At 50.5% G+C, this 20,954-nt stretch overlaps 1 protein-coding gene across 5 annotated transcripts in view; it reads right to left on the bottom strand.

Moving 5' to 3' along the window:
• The window catches only part of TK2 (thymidine kinase 2), a 97,860-nt gene that overhangs the window by 7,830 nt on the left and 69,076 nt on the right, over positions 1-20,954 (bottom strand). For 4 of the 5 annotated variants that reach the window (XM_047078516.1, XM_047078515.1, XM_047078518.1 and 1 more), the window contains 6 exons: positions 19,713-19,766; positions 17,236-17,325; positions 14,605-14,678; positions 3,969-4,057; positions 3,287-3,366; positions 599-679 (listed from right to left, as the gene is read on the bottom strand). In XM_047078516.1, coding sequence (XP_046934472.1) covers positions 599-679; positions 3,287-3,366; positions 3,969-4,057; positions 14,605-14,678; positions 17,236-17,325; positions 19,713-19,766 — 468 coding nt within the window. Of the gene's footprint in view, positions 1-129; positions 197-598; positions 680-3,286; positions 3,367-3,968; positions 4,058-14,604; positions 14,679-17,235; positions 17,326-19,712; positions 19,767-20,954 lie in introns of all 5 variants that reach the window. The other variant, XM_047078517.1, reaches the window with a different exon arrangement.

Consider the following 20,954-nt stretch of genomic DNA (forward strand, 5'->3'; position numbering starts at 1 on the left):
CACGGATGGAGCGGAAACGGCGACACAGTTAGAAGTGGCGAGTGTCAGCAGGAGAAAAGGGGGCGGCTATACAAAGCCAACGCGGGAGCTCAAACACGTGAGTGGTGTGGGGCAAACAGTCCTACACACCTCAGCACCTCCTAAGGGCATCGCTGGGTAACAGCCCAGGACAGCAAGTGGTGCTCCTCCAGACGCCCTGGGTCACCAAGAAAGGGGGCAGTGAGGCTCTGCGCCTGCTATCCACTGAAGAAGGGACGGCTGCATCGCAAAGAGCCAGCTCGAGTGCTTAAAGCCAAAACGCACGCCTAGAGGCTTCAGCCATCGGGGACACTCCTTCCCTGGTGAGGCTGGATAAGTGAGATGCTACTGTGGCCACTGGTGTAATGACATTGGGACAGGTCACCTTCTCTCAGGACTGTCCAACTGACTCTGAGACTCAGTCCAGAATGGGGACCGGGCCAGAGAAAGAGCCCTTTCCACCCTCCCTGCTTCCTCCTTCTCGATCCTCCAGCTATGAAAGAACTCATGCTTCCCCTGACTACAGAGTGGCTGGCATTCCCTGGGTCACTCCTCCTTCTAGAAAAGAAGGGGAACTTACCAGAACAGGGGCTGCCACAGGGAAAAGGCCTCCTTTGAAGAGCCACTCCTCATAGAGGCGGTGAAGAGCATCCAAGTATTCCTGCCAGGAAACACACACACACAGACACAGGCTGTCAGGAGCAGGGAGGGGGACAAACCTCTCCACCAAGGGTCTTAGGCAGGGGGGTGAATGTTGATGACCACAGGGCAGTGGCTTGGACAAAGGAGCCTACAACCGCTGACCTGGTCCAGGCGGACAGCAGTAAATGCAGCGGCTCCCTCTGCCAGCCAGCTCGGGCAGGGCAACAGTCAGAGGCTTCACTAGGGCTGTGGGCCCCACCCCTCCCTGCTCCACTGGTGCCTTACGCACACCCTCCCACCTTGCTTCTCACACTTCCTGCCACTTCTCCAGCAGCAGGGCCATCAGCTCCTTCATGGTGGAGCCCACAGCTGCCCCACAGCTCGACAGCCCAGCCCTGGGCAGCCTCTGACTCCTCCCCTCTGACCTTCCCTCCAAGAGGACAATGACCCTCACTGGCCTAGGGAATCCCATTCCTGCTGCTCCTACTCCCTAGATGACTTACAACCTGTGGACCCTCTAGACCATGAAGACCAACTTCATTTAAAAATTTTTTAATGTTTATTTATTTTTGACAGAGAGAGAGAGAGAGAGAGAGACAAAGCATGAGCAGGGGAGGGGCAGAGAGAGAGGGAGACACAGAATCTGAAGCAGGCTCCAGGCTCTGAGCTGTCAGCACAGAGCCCAACACAGGGCTCGAACTCACAGACTGCAAGATCATGACCTAAGCCCAAGTCAGACGCTCAACCAACTGAGCCACCCAGGTGCCCCATGAAGACCAACTTCAGAAAGCCCCACGAGGTGGAACCCAAGGGAAAAGAGGCCCGGACATGCCCCTAAGCCATTAGTGCCTCTGCACAGGCAGGACTGGACAGCACACACTTCCACATGCACAGGCCAAGGTGCTTTGGCTGCCCGTGACCACCTCCCCAAGCAGCAATTTACTGCCAGCCCGGAAGTTCTTAGAGAAACCGCACTGACACCTTTTCATCCACCACTGAGTTCTCCCTTGGCAACAACAGGTTTGTCCTATAGGCCATGTCAGAAATGTTAGGATAATGGCTTGGCTAATGGCTTAGAGGGACTCCAGACTTGTCATTTCTTCAGAACATCTGTGTCACTGCACAGAGTGGCCATGCCCTACCTTGGCATGGCCCAGCCCCACTCCACTGCACCCTTCACTCCTGTCTCTGGATTTCAAAGGAGCTGCCTAGAGAGAGGCCCATGCCTTCACGGCTGGAATCAACCTTTCTGGTGCCCAAGGAAAACAAGGCTAGGCAGGCCTCAGGAGCAGGACAGGTCTTCCAGGGCCCCAAGTCCAGCCCATCCTGAGCTCAGACCCCCATGACACCCCAGTAAATGCCTGCCAGCCTCTGTCTGTGTACCGCCAGAGGCATTCGTGTAGGGCATTCAGTTCAGTACTAACTGAGCAACTCCTCGGTGCCAAGTCCTGGGAAACATGCTGGGGATGCAAAGGGAATAAGATCTAATCTTTTTTTTTAAATTTTTTTTTTTCAACGTTTATTTATTTTTGGGAGAGAGAGAGACAGAGCATGAACGGGGGAGGGGCAGCGAGAGAAGGAGACACAGAATCGGAAACAGGCTCCAGGCTCCGAGCCATCAGCCCAGAGCCTGACGCGGGGCTCGAACTCACGGACCGCGAGATCATGACCTGGCTGAAGTCGGACGCTTAACCGACTGCGCCACCCAGGCGCCCCAATAAGATCTAATCTTAAAAAGCTCACAGTTTGATGATAGATGGGGAACAAACATACAGACAAATAGTTTCAGTATGCTTGTCCTTAGGGGTGTGATCATAATACACCCAGAGGCTAGAGGAGCACAATGGAGGGAAGGTCAGGGAAGGCCTGCTGGAGAAAGTGACATCTGAGCTGAACTTGGAAGACAAAAGAAACCACCATACAAAGGCACATTTATGTAACTACATGGTGAGTGTGTTTGTGTGTGTGTGCCCCACCAATCGGGCAGTGGGGACTTCAGCCTAGACAGCGGCAAGGCACTGAGGGCTTATGGCTGGGAAACTGCATGAATGGCATTCTATACTGGACACATCACCCAAGCAGCAATGTGGAGACCAGATTTTGGAGGGAACGTGCGGAGTGAAGGATCAGGACAAGGAGGGCAGTCCAATGGCTACAACAGTCCTGACTACAGTCCATGTGGCCCTGAGCCAGGACCCAGAAGGGCAAGATGCTGGGCAAGTCATAGAGAAAGCCACCGCCAAGCCCAGCACTGCACTAAGCACTGGGGATGCAGTGCAGGTGGGAGGGCACGTTCTAGCGAGGACCCAGAGCTGGGCCCAGAGGCAGGTCACCTTCAGGAAGTGGACAGGACGAGCCCTGGGGGCACCTGGACAGGGAGTGGAGAAGGGACGCCTCTGAGCACAGAAGGCGCCAAGCAATGAGTCCCAAGCCACAGGAAGTGAGGTCGATCTGGACTCTGCACAGGGTCTCCAGCCACAGAGGAAGTCAGAGTTTACCCTCCTGCATGCTCAGTTCCCGTTTCTTCCTCTGTGACAACAGCACAGTGACCTCACAGAGGGAAGGGCCGGGCTGCGATGGACATGGTTTCCCGGTCATTTTGAAGCAGGTTAAAGAGGGCTCTTACCAAGGAAATGACTGTCTCCTCCTCCCTGCATCTCATCTGTAACCTCTGATAACAGGTCTCAGGGGTGGTCCGGAGATAAACTGAAATTAAAAAAAATCATACATGGTTCTAATTACTCTGGTCATGGCTTGGAAGTCAAAGCCGAGGGGAGGGGGAAGGAAGGTGTGTGGGCAAGACGTGGAGAGAAACATCCGCCAGCAGCTCTGAGCAGAAGACACAGACCACAGCCAGCTCACAGCCCAACCACTAACCAGCTGTGTGGCCTGACAGGCATCTTGACCCTCATCCCAACTTTAATTTTCCTTCCATGTCACCAGCCCCACAGGGTTGTTCTGAGGCTGAATGAGCTTCCATGCATACACAAAGCTTAGCACAGGGTCTGGCACAGTGGGTCTCAGTAAATGCCCAGATCCTGTCCCTCCTCCTTCTCATATAAACTAGAAAAAACAACATCAAATCACAATGGACCAGGGGAGAGCAGCTTGAGTAACAAAGCCCAGGGAGGGTGCTTCTATAGGAGGAACCAAAATGCCCCCAGATTCTGTCTGCCATTGGACAGAAGGCTGAATTGGTGTGGGAAAAGAATCACCAGTGGTTAGGGCCCCGCCCACTGTCCCTGCTGGTTGGCGGTCCAGCCAAGTGCGTCCTCACTGGGGGAGGAAGGTCGGGAGGGGCCTCTCACCTATCAAATCAATGGACACGTCGATGTTCCTCACAATCCAATCAAACCATTCTGCCAGAATCACATAGTCCACTTCAGGCATCTTCCCACTATAATGAGAGTTATTAGGGTTTTATTCATCAGAAGGACCTGTGGATGGCTTCCGTATAAAGGGCATGACCCAGGGCACAATGGTATACCGCGATCCATGTGACATTGGGCCCGAAACACCTTGGACCCTCCACCGCTGGGGGACAGCTTATGGTCTAATGCAGCAAGAGTCATGGAACTGTTCGATGGGAGAGCTCATTTGGGATCTGAACTACAGGCAGAGAAAGGGACTCTGAAGCCTGTCCCCAGAGAACAGGGATAGCACTCAGTTTGGAAGGTGGAGCAGCAAATCAATTCCACCTCTAGAAGTTTATTTCGTGGAAATAATCATGGATGTCCACCACAGCACCCCCCCTAAAACAATGAAAAGCGAAACCTTGGCCCATTGACAGAACAGTTTGGATAAAGAGTTAGTATCCAAAGTCTATAAAGAACCATGCAGTGACTGAAAGACAACATTGTAAAATAATACTTAATGACATGGAAAATGCTCACAATCGAATGTTCCATGAGAACAGCAGGACAAAAAACTGTATATAGTGTGACCCAACTGTATTTTCACAAGAATCCGTTCACATATTATGAAAAAAGACTGGGAAGAAAAACAGCAAAATGCATACAGTGCTTTTTTCTCTGAGCTGTGGGACCAGAGGGGACTTTGTTTTCTTTCTACCTTTCTGTATTTTCCAAAATCAGCAACATATTCGTTCTCAAATCAAGGGTTGGGTGGAGGGGAAATAACTACATATTTAAAATGTGAACTGTGGGGCGCCTGGGTGGCGCAGTCGGTTAAGCGTCCGACTTCAGCCAGGTCATGATCTCGCGGTCTGTGAGTTCGAGCCCTGCGTCGGGCTCTGGGCTGATGGCTCAGAGCCTGGAGCCTGTTTCTGATTCTGTGTCTCCCTCTCTCTCTGCCCCTCGCCCGTTCATGCTCTGTCTCTCTCTGTCCCAAAAATAAATAAACGTTGAAAAAAAAATTAAAAAAAATAAAAATAAAATGTGAACTGAAAAAGGAAGGAAGGAAGGAAGAATTCAAGACAACAGTCTAAGCACCCACGAGGCCTGGCGTCTCTCCCCGGCTCCAGCGGGTTTCCCGCACCCCAAGAGGAAACCAACGGGAAGAGACAGAGGAATGGCAGCTAGAGGACACAGGCCTGTCAAAGGCCAGGTGATCTGCCAAGGCCCAGGAGGGTAATTCTCCCTTGTAACACCCCACCTACCATCTTGGATCCACTCAGAACAGGGTCTGGAAGGACCGGCTACAGGAAAATGGTCGTGCCTGGGCCCCAGGGTGCACAGGGGGCTTCTCGTTGCCCATGAACGGTGGGGGCAAGAGAAGAGCCCAGTGGAAGGGCGGTCTAGAGCTGGCCCCCTGCCAGGTGCTGTGAATGGACTCCCACCTGATGGGGACGAGGGATGCAGGGATGGGCACGGACAGAGATAAGAGCTCAGAGAGTTGGAGGGGGGTGCTCTGGGGGACGAAGGGCACAAACGACAGGGCATGGCACAAACTGGACAGGGACACTGCCCCTAGTCCCTGAGACACCATGATATCCTCAGGGGAGAACAGCTAGCTGTGCCTGGGCCGAGCAGCAGGAAAGTGTACGGTGCCTGAGAGAACAGTGGGGGCAGAGGGGCAGCTGCCGGTGCCTTAGGTCTTCAGGCATCAGATCTCAGCCAGGAGACCTGATTAACATGCGAGGGCTCTTGGAATGAGTGGGTGGAGGAGGGTGGTTGGAAGAAGTCCCACAACACTGCAGAGAGGACCCGAGCCAATGCAATCCAGGAACTAAAGGTAATGACTTTGTGACCACAGGCTGGTATGGTGTGAGGACAGGTGGCTGTCTCTTATGTCCTTATAGCCCATTATTGGGGTGCCTGGGTGGCTCAGTCGGTTAAGCATCCGACTTCAGCTTGGGTCATGATCTCACCACCTGTGAGTTCAAGTCCCACATCAGGATCTGTGCTGACAGCTCAGAGCCTGGAGCCTGCTTCAGATTCTGTGTCTCCCTCTTCCTCTGCCCCTCCCCTGCTCATGCTCTGTCTCTCTCAAAATTAAGTAAACATTTAAAAAACAAATTAAACAAAAATGAACTACTGGGACCTCATCAAAATAAAAAGCTTTTGCACAGCAAAGGAAACAATCAGCAAAACTAAAAGGCAACCGATGGAATGGGAAAAGATATTTGCAAATGACATATCAGATAAAGAGTTAGTATCCAAAGTCTATAAAGAACTTATCAAACTCAGCACCCAAAAAAACAAATAATCCAGGGAAGAAATGAGCAAAAGTCATGAGTAGACACTTCTCCAAAGAAGACATCCAGATGGCTAACCAACACATGAGAAAATGCTTAACATCACTCATCATCAGGGAAATACAAATCAAAACCACAATGAGATACCACCTCACACCTGTCAGAATGGCTAACATTGGGGTGCCTGGGTGGCGCAGTCGGTTAAGCGTCCGACTTCAGCCAGGTCACGATCTCGCGGTCCGTGGGTTCGAGCCCCGCGTCAGGCTCTGGGCTGATGGCTCGGAGCCTGGAGCCTGTTTCCGATTCTGTGTCTCCCTCTCTCTCTGCCCCTCCCCCGTTCATGCTCTGTCTCTCTCTGTCCCAAAAATAAATAAAAAGCGTTGAAAAAAAAAATTTTTTTTAAAAAGAATGGCTAACATTAACAACTCAGGCAACCACAGATGTTGGCGTGGATGTGGAGAAAGAGGATCTCTTTTGCACTGTTGGTGGGAATGCAAGCTGGTGCAGCCACTCTGGAAAACAGTATGGAGGTTCCTCAAAAAATTAAAAATAGAACTACCCTACGACCCAGCAATTGCACTACTAGGCATTTATCCAAGGGATACAGGTGTGCTGTTTCAAAGGGGAACATGCACCCCCATGTTTATAGCAGCACTGTCAACAATAGCCAAAGTATGGAAAGAGCCCAAATGTCCATCGATGGATGAATTGATAAAGAAGATGCGGTACATGTATACAATGGAGTATTACTCGGCAATCAAAAAGAATGAAATCTTGCCACTTGCAACTATGTGGATGGGACTGGAGGGTATTATGCTAAGTGAAATTAGTCAGAGAAAGACAAAAATCATATGACTTCACTCACATGAGGACTTTAAGAGACAAAACAGATGAACATAAGGGACGGAAAGCAAAAATAATATCAAAACAGGGAGGGGGACAAAACAGAAGAGACTCATAAATATGGAGAACAAACTGAGGGTTACTGGAGGGGTTGTGGGAGGGGGGATGGGCTAAATGGGTAAGGGGCATTAAAGAATCTACTCCTGAAATCATTGTTGCACTATATACTAACTAATTTGGACGTAAATTTGAAAAAACAAAAAATAAAATTAAAAAATAAAATTAAAAATAAAAAACATTAAAAAAAAAAAGTAGCCCATTATTTATTCAGGTCTGAGTGTTCCAGGGAAACCTGACCCCACCCCAAGCTTCTGGGGAGGCCCAGTTGATCTAAGGGAAGTACTGTCCTCTCACAAGCTGCACCAATCAGTACAAGGCATCCCCTGGTCACACGGGCCCAGCCTGGGCCAGTGAGACATGAGGGAGGCCTGCAGGGGTTGATAGAAGCCATGCTTTCTCACACTCAGAGGAAAGCCACTGGCAAGACACCTACTCTGGCTAGCAAGTGAGAAACCTGGTTCTGCCACAGCCATTTCGTCACCATGGAGGAATCATATTGAGGATATGAATGAGACACAAGAGTAGGAAAACAAGGCTGGAGCCACTGAATGAAACCAACCCTGCCTGCCATTAAGATAACCACTAATGACCTCATCCTTCAGGTTACTTGGAGCTGGGTTTCAGTTAGTCGCAGCTCAGAGTATCTGATTTCAGGAAACCAAACCACTCTCTCTTCATGTGTTTTCCTTCACTGGGAAACAAAGTTTCATTGTCCAGAACAAAATTGACTCTGAGGGAATGAGGGTTTCCCGTAAGCAAGCTGCTAATCGGCCCCTCCCCTTCTCCACTAAAACACAGACCAAATAGCCTGAAGGCACAGAACAGACTAGCAACATAGGGCTGTGGACTAGTGAGCGGGGCCAGAGGCAGAACTGCCCAGTGCCTCCCAAGTCACTGATGCTTGCTGGACAGTCAGGTGTCATACTTTGCCCTGCAGAACTTCACATGTGTCTGCAAGGCTCAAGGCAGATTTTGCCAAATCCCAGAGCTGGGAAGATCCCGGAAGCTGGAACTGCTGAATTGAGTCACCATGCAGAACATATGCAGCACAGTGTTAACTGAAAAACCAGACCAACACTACCAGAAAAAAGGGTCAGGATGTGCATGGAAGGACGCAGAGACATGGGGATGGGGCTCACATCTGCGGGAGTCTCTGGAGCCTGCCTGAGAGCCACTATTCCCCTGGAAATCAGTTCCAGATAATCTCAGGATACTTCCTGAGGGGCACAGGGACCTCCTGGTCCCACCCCAACCCAGCCCAAACTGGCAGCTTCCCCCACAGACAGGAAGAAGGATATCCCTTTCCAGCGCTCTCCTGGAGAGGTCCTCCGTGGGGGCAGCCTCCCTGCCAGCCGGGTTGGCAGGAAGACCTCCAGGAAACCCTTCCGAGATTGCTGGGAGCACTGTGCTAGGGGGTCCAGGACAACCTGTCACTGGCTAAGCTGAGTGAGGAAACGGAGGCCTGGTTTCTGTGACTCTGAGGAATGTCAGACAGCAGGTGCTGCTTTATCCATATTCGCAGTTTTCCTCCTGGAAATTCTGCCTGGCTCCTCCTGTGTCTGCCTCTAGATTGGGGCACCCAGCACCACCAATAAGCCACTGTTTTAATTTTTTTTTAATTTTTTAAAAAATGTTTATTTATTTTTGAAGGAGAGAGACAGATAGACAGAGCATGAGTGGGGCAGGGGCAGAGAGAAGCAGACACAGAATCCAAAGCAGGCTCCGGGTTCTGAGGTGTTAGCACAGAGCACGAGGTGAGGCTCAAATTCACGAACTGCAAGATCATGACCTGAGCCAAAGTCAGACACTTAACCGACTAAGCCACTCAGGTGCCCCCAAGCCACTGCTTTTATTTCCACAGAACATACAGTGGGCGGCGCCTCTCTACAGAAAATTCAACCACTTGACTCCCCAACAGTGGAATGGGTGGAATGAGAGGATTTCGTGGTGCCGTCCCCTTACCCAGGGTGGCAAAACCGAGGTCTTGGATCCACACGAATCCTGCTGGCTGTTTTGCTTGGCACAGTTTGCTGCTATCCTCCTCCTGAGGCCCTCAGAGGCCCCAGTTTGCACAGCACAGGCTGGAACAGAAACCTCTCATTCATATGCCAGTCTCCCTGTATACATGATTGTCTCTTGTTTTCACAAGACCTTATATGATCAATTTTAGTCCCAAATTTGCAGATGAGGAAAACTGAGGCCCAGAGCAGTGAAACACACCTCAGTCTGAGCAGGAATTAAAGCCTGGCTCTCTGTGGCCCCAAAACTCACATGCTCTGCATTACATCACTTGCCCTTCCTGTCTGTCAAGTGAGGGGGCTGTTCTGGACACTCCTGTGTCTCTGTGGCCGCAGCTGGAGGAAAGGCACAGCTCTCAGGGTCAAGACCCAGGCCTAAGTCCCCCTTTGGACCAGAGCAGGGGAAGAGTCCCAGCCCCTAGGCCAGCTAGGGAGGTAGGAGGGCCTGCTTACTGTTCCAAATGCAGGGTCTTCATCAATGTCCCTGATCTGCAACCCCAGGCGAGTCAGCTGTCACTTCTCCAGTTGGGCCCCACTCAGTTCCCCTACTTCTGTTCTTCGAAAATGCCAACCAATCTAGTAAAACCTTGGCATTCAATTATTCAGCCCACAAGGTTTGGGCCACACAATTGCCTGCGTGGCCACTTTAGCTACATGAGTCCTTCTCACCACCTTCAGCTTTTCACTTCAGCGCGGTGCCCAGGCCTCACAAGTGCCTGGTTGTTAAGGAGGCTATGTAACTGGAATCTTCCTCTTCAGCAATTAACACCATGCTCTCACACCCCTAGCAGCATAATTGCACTCACATCCTGCCTGCCCCAAACTCGCTGCAATGGGGGGGGGCCAGAAGAGGCAGGTCTCTCCCTAGGAGAGCTCCTTACTTGTTCAAGGTCCAAAAGGCAAGGATACCTTCAAGAAATTTTGCTTTGGGGGATGCAGAATGCCAGTATGTGGCCTGGCGTACTCCCTTCCACCCAGCCCCCCTCCCCAAGGTTGCAATGGCTTTTAAGAAAGAGAAAAGGTTCAACCCCAACACCGAAGGGGCAGCAGCAACTTGTACCCGTCCCCATCAGTACACATCAGGAAGCTTTTTCCTGGAGCACCTGAGGATGGAGGGAGGCATGAGCTGAGCCAGGAGCTGACTCTCTACATGTGCCATGCTGGGGTTCCCAGTACCCAGCCGAACTCCCCCCAGGTAGGAACTGAAACATCCTATTATAGGCGAGGGCAAAGGATCCAGCCAAACTCGGGTGTAGCATACATTTGGTTTAGGCTCAAAGCACAGAAATCCGTATTTGTGGGGAGCAGAAAACTCTCAAAACATCTCCTTTCTCAGTAACACTTCACTGTGGCTGACCCACTACATCAAGGAAAGCTGGGGTTGGACGGAGAGCAACCGAGAAGAAAGCCCACATTCCACGCTACCTTGCTCTCATCACCTCGTTAGCTCCGGCTACAAACACTCCAATGTGCCCCCACACAGAAAACCTTTGGCCTATGGCTGCACCTGGCTGCACCTTTCCTGGCCCAGGAATAAACTTGGAGACCCTTAAAACAAAGAAAACACAACAAAACCCCCAACAACTAAAACTTGAAACAACAAATGTAAAATGGACAAACAGCAAGGAATGCAGGAAACAGAACCCCCAGCCCCTGCACTGAAGAACTTTCACCAGGGCGGACTGCCTGCACCCAAGAAAGCCTACAGGACTGGGCTCTTACTCTCCTGACCCCAAGGAAGCCACAGAAACAAAACTCTCGAGGAAAAGGGCTGGGCACTAGAGCGGAGAGCTCTTTGCCGGCTGGCTGCAGGCTTCTTCTAAAGCCTTATGCCTCCAAGTGTGCTCCTCCCAGGATGGTGGCCACCTAGGGTGCTTGTTATAAATTCAGGTTCTCAGGCCCCACCCCGGACTCAGCAAAGCAGCATCTACATGTTAACAAGATGTACAGTGATCTCTGGGAGAAGCCCACTATAAGGCCTGGGTGGAAAGAGGCAGAGGCCTGACTCGCCTGAGTAGACTCCTCAGGGCCTCCAGCCAGTCTGAAGCCTCGGGCCTTGAGGAGAAAAATCTCGATGCCTCCCACGGCTCCCTCATAATTGCTCCCCACACAGCAGGGCACAGGGCAGCTCCCCCTGCTCAGTCACCCGCCTGGTCAGGAAGGAGCATGGGTCTTCTGAGCCCATCTCAGTTCCTACTCTGCCAAACAGGGTCCCCAGTACCTACACCACAGGGCTGCCCTGAGGACTCAAAGTGGAGTATGAAGAACCAGACAATAAATGTGGCTCCTGGCCTGCCCTTCAACCACTTGAGCAAACACCCTCATTTCCAGGGAACACAGATAACCTGGTCCGGGTCAGAGCTGAATCACCCGCACTGTGGAGGTCCTACTCAGACCCCCTCTCCTTGAGTTCCCCACCTCCAGAATCTGGGGACTCTAGGGTACGTGGCTGAGGGAGGAGGTACTCCAAACCACATGCTCAGTCTGGTGTTTGTTACAGATACAAACAGAAGAACACATTATAGAGCAGAATGCAAAATCCATATGAATTTTTAAGATAAAAGAGGGGACTTCAAAGCAACTTCCGGTTTGTTAGTGGGCTTCTTTGGGCTATATGGTCTGGGAGGGCAAGTGGGGAAGCAGCCACCTGTGTGAGCATTCCTTCGCCTCTGGGAGGCTTCAGTCAAAGGGTTTGAGGAGCACCACCTTCTCTGATTTCCCTGAAACTGAAGTGGCAGATGGCCTCACCCCCCCCCGACCCCCCCGCAGGCTGCCACAGTGTTCCCAGCAGCCTCTGGAGTGCCCAATGCCATGCACCAACCAACAGCTTTTAGCCTGAATCAAGTGATACCAGGAACCAGCCTTGAGGTTCCAACGAGGTCTTCAGGGGAACCCACGTTCTCTGAAGGCTGTATGAACTTGAAACAATTAGATCCCAAGAACAGAAACATGGACACAGTAAATTTCTCCTGGGGTTCACTGTCCCACCGAAATCCTAACCACAGATGCCAGGCATTCTGGGAGGGCCAGGGGAGGGATAAAAATGAAGCTAACAGGGCAGGAAAAGAGTTTAAAAAAACAAAACTAAAAGCTATGGTCTTTTCCTACATTACCCACAAAACAGCCAGGGCAAGGCCCACGTTTTCTGGACCTATGACCTCAACCACAGCTGCAGAGATTAGGAAATCAGAACCACCCATCAGAAGTGCTGGAATGAACAACTAAGGGCATGAGTAACCAAAGCCCTTGACATCAGCTAAAACCACCTGCTGGGACAGGCAGAGACAATGGCTCCTGGGGAAACTCACTAGGCCTCGGGCAGCCTGCAGGCAGGGGCTGGGGGGGTTAACTGGCAAATTTGGCAAAGATCAGGGTAGGCAAGGACCTACATAAGAGGCACAAACCCTAAACTAGGCAACTGTTCCATAGGCTCTCTAGATGGACAACAGGAATTAGAGATAAGAAAGGCTCAGGGAGGTTTAGGAACTCAGCTGTGTGCACAAAGACAGCAAATTCCAGAGCCAGGATGGGATGCAGGTGCCCCGAACTCCACACCTCACTCTCTCCCCTGGGCCTCCGGTCATTCCATTCCAGGTTACCCACTTCAAAAAGAGCCACTGGCTGCCACACAGAAATGGCCAAGCTGACAACAAGTACAAAACAGAGAGCCTCGTCAGGTGAAGTCCCACCCTGCTGCCCAGGGTCCATACGTCAGAGCAATAAACAAACACCAGCACGGCTTCTCTATTCTTTCTCTTCTCTCCTCTGCCTGTCCTCCCTCTGGCTAAGGCACTGATGAGCAGGGAGCAAAGGAAAGTGTAGTGGACACCTGGGCTCCACTGAAACCCCAGGCAGCTGGGGGAGGATGGGGCTCTAGCATCAGGACCACTCCTGCTGGAAGGCTGGGGGACAAAGCCATAGTCATGACTTGCCCTGGCTGCTATCCTGACTCATGGCATGAGTCTAACGCTCAGAATGGATGGGAGCAGAAGCTGTTGTTTTGGGGGCCACACAGGCAGACGGGCACAATACACACCAGCTCGGGACCAACAGAGAAGCCTTTTTAGTGGTCCCCTCAAAGGAGAAGATGTGAAACAGCTGGGGCCAGAGCCTGGGAAATGTGCCAGGCAGGAGACCCAAGAATGGCTGCAAGTCCCACTGCCCAGCAAGAGCTCACGATATGGCCCAGGTGCTGGCCCCACGCTGTGTGCATGCTAGGCAAGTATACCTGCCACAGGGCCCAAGGAGCTTATGGTCCAGCTGGCGGGGGTGGGCAGGGGAACCACAACAGACAACTGAACAAATAAACATAGACAAAGTTGAACCATGTGTAACTGCCATTTTGTGGGTCAAATTTGGTCAAAATTAATAATTTCATACAGTTCAACCTGATCAGAAGTTGTCTCACACATTATGAAGAAAGCCCAACAGCAGTAATTAAAAATAAGAAAGAAGTCCGACCCATCCAGACAGGGTTGTTGGGGAGAGATGGGAGAGGTGACAGGACAGTTGCAGAGGAGAGGGACGGGGGAGCCAGCATGTAGAGCCAGCACACAGGCCAAAGCCTGCAGCCCATCTCCCTAAGATCCCTAAAATCATCAGTAAACTGAGCACAGAAATCAGGAGGGTCCCAAGCCTCTGAGGCCTCAGCACTGTGGGCCACCAGAAGTCCCCTAACCATGTCTATATGACAGAGTCCACACCCATGAGGACAAAAGACAGTTTTGGGTGAAAGGGTAATAGCCTGACCACTCCATTGCCCTGGGTCTTCACTCTGCCCCATATCCTCCCACTCTGCCATGTGATCCACATGGGCCCTCCACAACTCTCAGACTGGGGTCAGCTGGCATGACCTGTTTTGGCCAATGGGGTGACAGCAAATCTGTAGCCAAGGACTGAAAAGTGCTCGTGCATTTCTGCTGGTGCCTCTGCTCTCCGCCATCACCATGAGAAGTGAATGTCCAGACTAGCTTGCTGGTCCCAGAAGGAGGATGAGAGGCACAAAGAGGAGAGATGAGTCACCCCAGTCACCCTGGCTGGAGCCGTCCTAGACCAGCCGACCCCCAGACATGACGGACAGCAGAGCCACCACCTGGCCAGCCACCCCAGATGACTGAGCAAAATCCATGCAGAAAGCTGTCTGCCACTGAGGCTTCGTGGTTGGTTGTTACACAGCAGGCCTATGGCAGTACATGCGAGAGACCGTACAGGAGGTACTCAATATCTGTCACGGGAGTAAACAAGTTCCAATTTCATTTCTAAAAAATTAAGGGTTTAATAATTTATCAACTGTGTAAACTACAGTACCTTCTATACAGGTTTTCTACAAAAACATATCTTGCGCTGTGAATCGACCGCTCCATCAATCGTACCGGTGATGTCTAAAAGAAAACAAAGTGATTCATTGACTCAGGTCAGGAGGGCTTGAAGGATGCTTGTTGCTCCCCCCGCCTACGGTCTGTGCTGAACACAAGAATAGAGAAGTTATGGGATGGTGAGGCAATCACCAGAGCAGAAATGTGGGTCTAACATGGGGCTCAGCTGTGCTCCGCACCCCCCCCCCCGCCCTTGCCACGCCCTGAAGCTCTCGGTGGCCGCTGCAGCAATGCAGGGACAGAGGGCTCATCAGCAGCAGCCTCTTTCATAGGAGAGGTGAGGCTCAAATGGATTATCAGTTTGGGGAAATGCTAGAAAAACCACCAAGTGCTGTCCAGCAGAGTGCTGTCCAGTGGAAAGTGTGTGAGGGCTTTCCCGAGAGGGCTGGAGTGTGTGTGACATGCTGGGGACTCTGCCATCAGTGACTGAAGGCCTGGCTTTCCGGAACCCCACAAAGATGTGAGACCTTTGTGCCTCTGCACAGGGCTGGCTGGGGATCACTGCAGACCTTTGCAAACCGGGAAGGACTGTGCCCAAGTGGGCAAACACTGCCTCACTCAGCCTGGCCCACAGCACCCACAGGACCTGGACTAGCAAATCAGAGGCATATTCAAAGCCGTAACCCAGGAATTTCCTGGGTGTTTATGTCCATCCATCTTCCTTTCCATTTTTTTCCATCCTCTCCTCACTTATGACCCTCTGCTACCCATATGTTGCTAGCACCCCACTCATCCAACTCTCCTTCCGTTCCTCCTTCCTTGTCTGTCTTTCTTCCTCTCCCATGGCAGACTTCCTTAAACGGAGAAACACACATATGTCCCCTTATAGTCAGATATATTAGACACAATTTAGATTTGCGGTTGAGTGCCTGTTCAGGAAAAATAGGGTGAGTAAAGGGGGAAAAGTGCCAACCGCAGATGCTCTGACCTGTATCACTTAGGTATTTGGGGAGACAGAAACTCATACAGTTCTGCTCATATCTTTCCATCTTTAAAAGATACAGATTTGTGGAAGGATAGCTATAGTCACAACTGCCCAGCTCTGGATCAAACCACTCAGCTGAGTGGCTGTGTCAACATAACAGGCTATAGGGACCTCCCATCTCCTTCATGGACAGCATCCATGCTGGTCTTCCAGGTTGTGCTTACAATTTTGAACCACAGGTGCCGATCAGGCTCTCTTCAGTCAGCTCTCTTTTAAGAGACTCTGTCCCTATTCACATGCCAGCTAATAGAGGGGGTCTAAGCGGCATGTTTGTGCCCTGTGATCTGTGCCAACACCTGATTGGCCTACGGGTAGACACAGGGACCAAGCTGAGCCAATCAAATTCTTTCTCCCAAGAATTTGAACCAAGAGCCAAAGGTGAAGGTTAGATCGGTGGTTCTCAAGAGTGGCTAAAATGAACAAATCAGGAGACTATAGATGCTGGCGAGGATGTAGAGAAACGGGAACCATCTGGCACTGTTGGTGGGAATGCAAACTGGTGCAGCCGCTCTGGAAAACAGTGTGGAAGTTCCTCAAAAAATTAAAAATAGATCTACTCTATGACCCAGCAATAGCACTGCTAGGAATTTACCCAAGGGATACAGGAGTGCTGATGCATAGGGGCACTTGTACCCCAATGTTTATAGCAGCACTTTCCACAATAGCCAAATTATGGAAAGAGCCTAAATATCCATCAACTGACGAATGGATAAAGAAGATGTGGTTTATACATACAATGGAACACTACTTGATAATGAGAAAGAATGAAATCTGGCCATTTGTAGCAACGTGGATGGAACTGGAGAGTGTTATGCTAAGTGAAATAAGTCAGGCTGAGAAAGACAGATACCATATGCTTTCACTCATATTGGATCCTAAGAAACTCAATAGAAGACCGGGGGGAGGGGAAGGGGGAAAGAAAGAAAAGTTACAGAGAGGGAAGGAGGCAAACCATAAGAGACTCTTAAATACTGAGAACAAACTGAGGGCTGATAGGGGGTGGACGGGTGGCGGGGGAGGGGAAAGTGGATGATGGGCATTGAGGAGGGCACCTGTTGGGATGAGCACTGGGTGTTGTATGGAAACCAATTTGACAGTAAATTTCATACCAAAAAAAAAACCATGCAAACAAACAAAGCATGCATTAAAATCACCTGGAGAGCTTGATAAAACACAGATTGCTGGGCCTCATCTCTAGAATTTCTGATTCAGCAGGTCTGAGATGGGGCCAGAAAATTTCTAACACGTTCCCAGATGTTCCTGCTGCTCCAGGTCTAGGCACACTTGGAGAAGAACTGAGTTAAATAATGTTGAGCCCAGAAGGAGTCAGGTTGTGAACACTCAGGCTCACAGGGACATCCCTACCAACTTAGTGGCTAGCTGAGGCTGGTGGGGGAGGGCACTAGAGGCTGGAACTCAGAGAGCCAGGAACAGGAAGCCTTGGCCCCAAAGACAGAGAAGGCTGAGCAGTGCTGAAGGTCCAGCGAGGCTTCCTTGCAAGGTTCCCCTTCCTGGAAATCATATACCCACCACGGCAAGAACATTTTCAGAAGGCTAAAGCTGAGCATCTGAATGTACCTGGGGACGAGTGTGGTGGTCCAGCATCGTGAGCTGCACATATGTCTGCAGCGTGAAGCCCCATCGACAAGCATCGCGGTACAGCAGACCCTGCAGAAGGGAGAACGCAGCACTTTACCCCAAAAACCTCGAGCTGTAGAACTCTGGTCTCTTCAGTCACTGATGGCCATCTCGTGAAACCCACATGGGGCTGTGATGGGGCCAGGGATGAAGCCAACATGGTTGCAGGGCCCTCAGGACAGTGTGGACAGACTAGAGCAATTATAGGACAACCAAGTAACAGCTGTAATAGGAGCCTATATAAAGTCGGAGGGAACAGTCATTCGGTGTTTACTGAGTCCCCTGCAGTCAGTTCTCTATCCAGCACTCAAAACGAGCCCGTTAAACCTCACCCAGCTCTTGATGTTCCTCCACTCAGAACCTTCCAGGGGCTTCCCACTGAATTCAGAATGAAAACCAAACCCCTTACCAAAGCCCACAGGGCCCTAGAAAATCACTTCCATCTTCCCTTGTCTCCTACGACCCTTCCTCTGACTCAATGCGCTTCCAACCACACAAGCCTCCTGAGTGTTCCCCCTAAACACCCAAGCATGACCCCACCTCAGGGCCTTTGCATTTGCTATGACTTGTAACTGAACACTTTTGCTCCAGAAATCTGTACTGCTCACTCTCTATGTTTAAGTCTGTGCTCAAGTGTCCCCTTGGCAGAGATGCCTTCCCCAACTATCTTATCCAAAAGAACAGCCCCATGCCCATCATTCTTTGTTGCCAGTATATATAAAACAGTCCATGTTCCATTTTTCATTTGCTAATAATCTTAAATTCTGCTCGTTTCCACATTTTTCCTTTTTTTCTCTCTCTCTCGGTGCTAACTAATGAAATTCCAGTGCTCCGCATAGAAAACTGCAAACTCCTACCTGCAGATGAAAGAAAATCTCAGAAAGCTTAGGGGAAACACTCTCCATCTGAAGGCTGAACAAACATCTCCCTGCATCAGAAAGCCAATTCAGATAAAGTGATGAATTGACACTTCACAAAACTACCAATCTTGCCCTTCTGTCCAGAGCAGAAACGTGTCTAGAAATACCTAATTCTATCATATTCTGTATTATAAAACTGTCTTTGGAGATGATCTTTGTCCTGAGGAGACTCAGACTCTTGAGACCGGGACTGTGTCCTGTACAATGTCACCTCTGAGCCCTAACATCTATGACCTAACTATCTTAGCTGGTTCCTAAAGAATATGAATGTTTCTGAGGCTTCTTTATTATGCCCAAAGAGAACGACTGGCATTCTATCTTCTCCCACATGCACAGAGGTGAAACTATTTTCACGTCTCTGGGATTCTTTATTCAAAGGCTCTGAGAACTTCTGCCTTATTTAATTAATACCCTTTTGCCTGCTTCAGGTATCTTCACAGCTCCCATCACCATCTACCAAATCACTACCGAATTGTCTTCTGCCTCCCCACACCAGAATATTAAGGCCAAGAGAGCAAGAGCTTTGAGATGTCACTGCTCCAGAGTCTAAACAGTGCCTGGCACATGGCAGGCATTCAATAAATACTGGTTGAATGAACGAATGAATGAGCACCTACTAGGTGCCTGACAGAGCGCTATGTTGTAGCAAACACAGTCAGCCATATTAGACATAGTCCCTGCTGCTAGTGCAACTCAGAGTCTAATGAACCACACAAGGAGATGTCACTTGTGTTGCCAGAAATGAGGAGCCAGCACAAGCTCCCCCTGCTCCACGGGTCAGAGCTACTAGCTCTGTCATTTACCAGAGGTATATGACCTTGGGCAACTTATTTCAGCTGCAGTTTCCTCATCTGAAAAGTGAAACTAATCATCCCTACAACACGGGGCAGGAGCCCAGAACCATCATCCCTTTCTTAAGCTCCCTCTTACCAGACTCAAACTCCACCCATCTCTTCCAAGCAGCCAGAGCAGAGCCTCCCTCATGGGGATGGAAGGAAGGAGATCAGGCACACTGTAGCCCCTGCTTGCTAGGTCCACCCTTGGCAAAGCAAGAGGTAGCTACAGGGTGAGCCGAATTCAGCCCCTGGGCATTGCCAGTGCAAACCCAAATCAGAGGTTTACCGAGCAACTTTGTTACTTAGAGACAGGTCCTAGGGGAGACCTAGGTTCTACTGGGTTCCTTCTAGAAGAGGATACGGGTAGAATGAGCCACAGGAAATGGACACCCCTGGCAGCTGAGGCTGACCACCTGGGACAGTTTAGGATAGTTGACAGAAGGTCCCTGTGATCTGCAAATGCCCAGCCAGGCCTCAGAGCTCCTTGACCTCAGAACACCAATATGCTGCCATCTTCCAATTGCCCCTCCCTCTTTTCTTCCACCCCAGCTAAGAGATAGGAAAATGCCTGGGCAGGGAGGGGGCAAACTCAAACACTGGCACACCATCCGCAGCCACTTAAACCAAAGCTGGCAGTTCACGCAGAAGACAACACACCCACCAGAGGATTATGGCCACGGACATTTCTCCACTTGGGCACTGGCTCCTGTAACACCTGTAAGGAAAGAAAATATCAGAAGTCTACTGTTCCTCACGATTTGGGCACCCAGGGTAGACCAAAATAGTGGGGCAATCCTCTCTTCGAAGCCACAACTCTATCTAGACATGGCTTTCTCACAGGACTTCCAAAAATGAGCGGAGAACTCTGTGCATCCCTGAATACACACATACCACCCTTCTGGGTGCCCTGGGAGCTGAGGGCAAGGAAGGTTCTCTCAATATCTCCTTCAAGTGTTCCATCCCAGCCCTTAACGTCCCCATGCCATGCTGGGCAGACAGGGGATAGAAGCCAAGACAGAAGCTACTTGAGGCACTTCCGGCTGTGGTTTAAGGCCCAGCTTGCCAGCTTGGGGGCTCTCGTGTGACCTCAGCAATTTGCTCTGCCTCCATTTCCTCCTTTGAACTCTGCATTGGGCCCACTGACAGCTAAGAGTCACGTTTCATTAGTTTACTCCCTAAACTGTTCCAGAGCCTTTCTAGGGGTACAGGTATGTGCTGGAAAGGATTTAAATGGTACTCTCAGGGCCAAGAATTTGAGAGTACCCAGATCTATCTGGAGGCCTGAAAGTGCATGTAAGCAGGTTCTATAGGTCACAAAAGACCAAAGGAAAGCAATGCATGGAACCCATGAAGAGTAACGTCCTCTGACACTTTATACCTCTGTGCCTTTGCTCATGCTGTTCCTTCTGCCCAATATGCCCATCTCACCTCAGTTCACATCAACTTTCATGACATAGAAAATTCTTACATATCCTTCAAAATCCAGCTCAAATATCCTTTCCTCTGTGAATCACTGCCTGCCCCTCAGCCCTCCATTGCTGTCCTGAGTAGCATATGCTGCACCACTCAGGCCCACCAGAGGCTGGTCACAGGCAGCCTTGACCTGTGCTCAATCTATGGCACTGCCATCCAATACTTACTGAGGACTCACTGTGCCGGGTGCCATGCTAGGCAAGAACAAAAACCACCTCCGCCTCTGCTTTTACGGAACTTGAAACTTACTGGGAGAAGCAGACCTTAATCGGATCATCACAGAAATCACATATTTTCAAACTTCAAGAAGAGGTATAAAACAAAGATACAGAGGGGCCAGAAAAATCTACACCAAGGTGGGTAGCCTAGCTGGGGAGGTCAAAGAGCACTGAGCTGATATCTGAAGGCTGAGTTCTTCCTAAAGCCACCA

The sequence above is a fragment of the Lynx rufus genome, unplaced genomic scaffold (assembly GCF_022079265.1).
Source record: "Lynx rufus isolate CCGP_SWC_20201006 ecotype Redwood Valley unplaced genomic scaffold, mLynRuf1.p SCAF_16, whole genome shotgun sequence".
Lineage (NCBI taxonomy): Eukaryota > Metazoa > Chordata > Mammalia > Carnivora > Felidae > Lynx > Lynx rufus.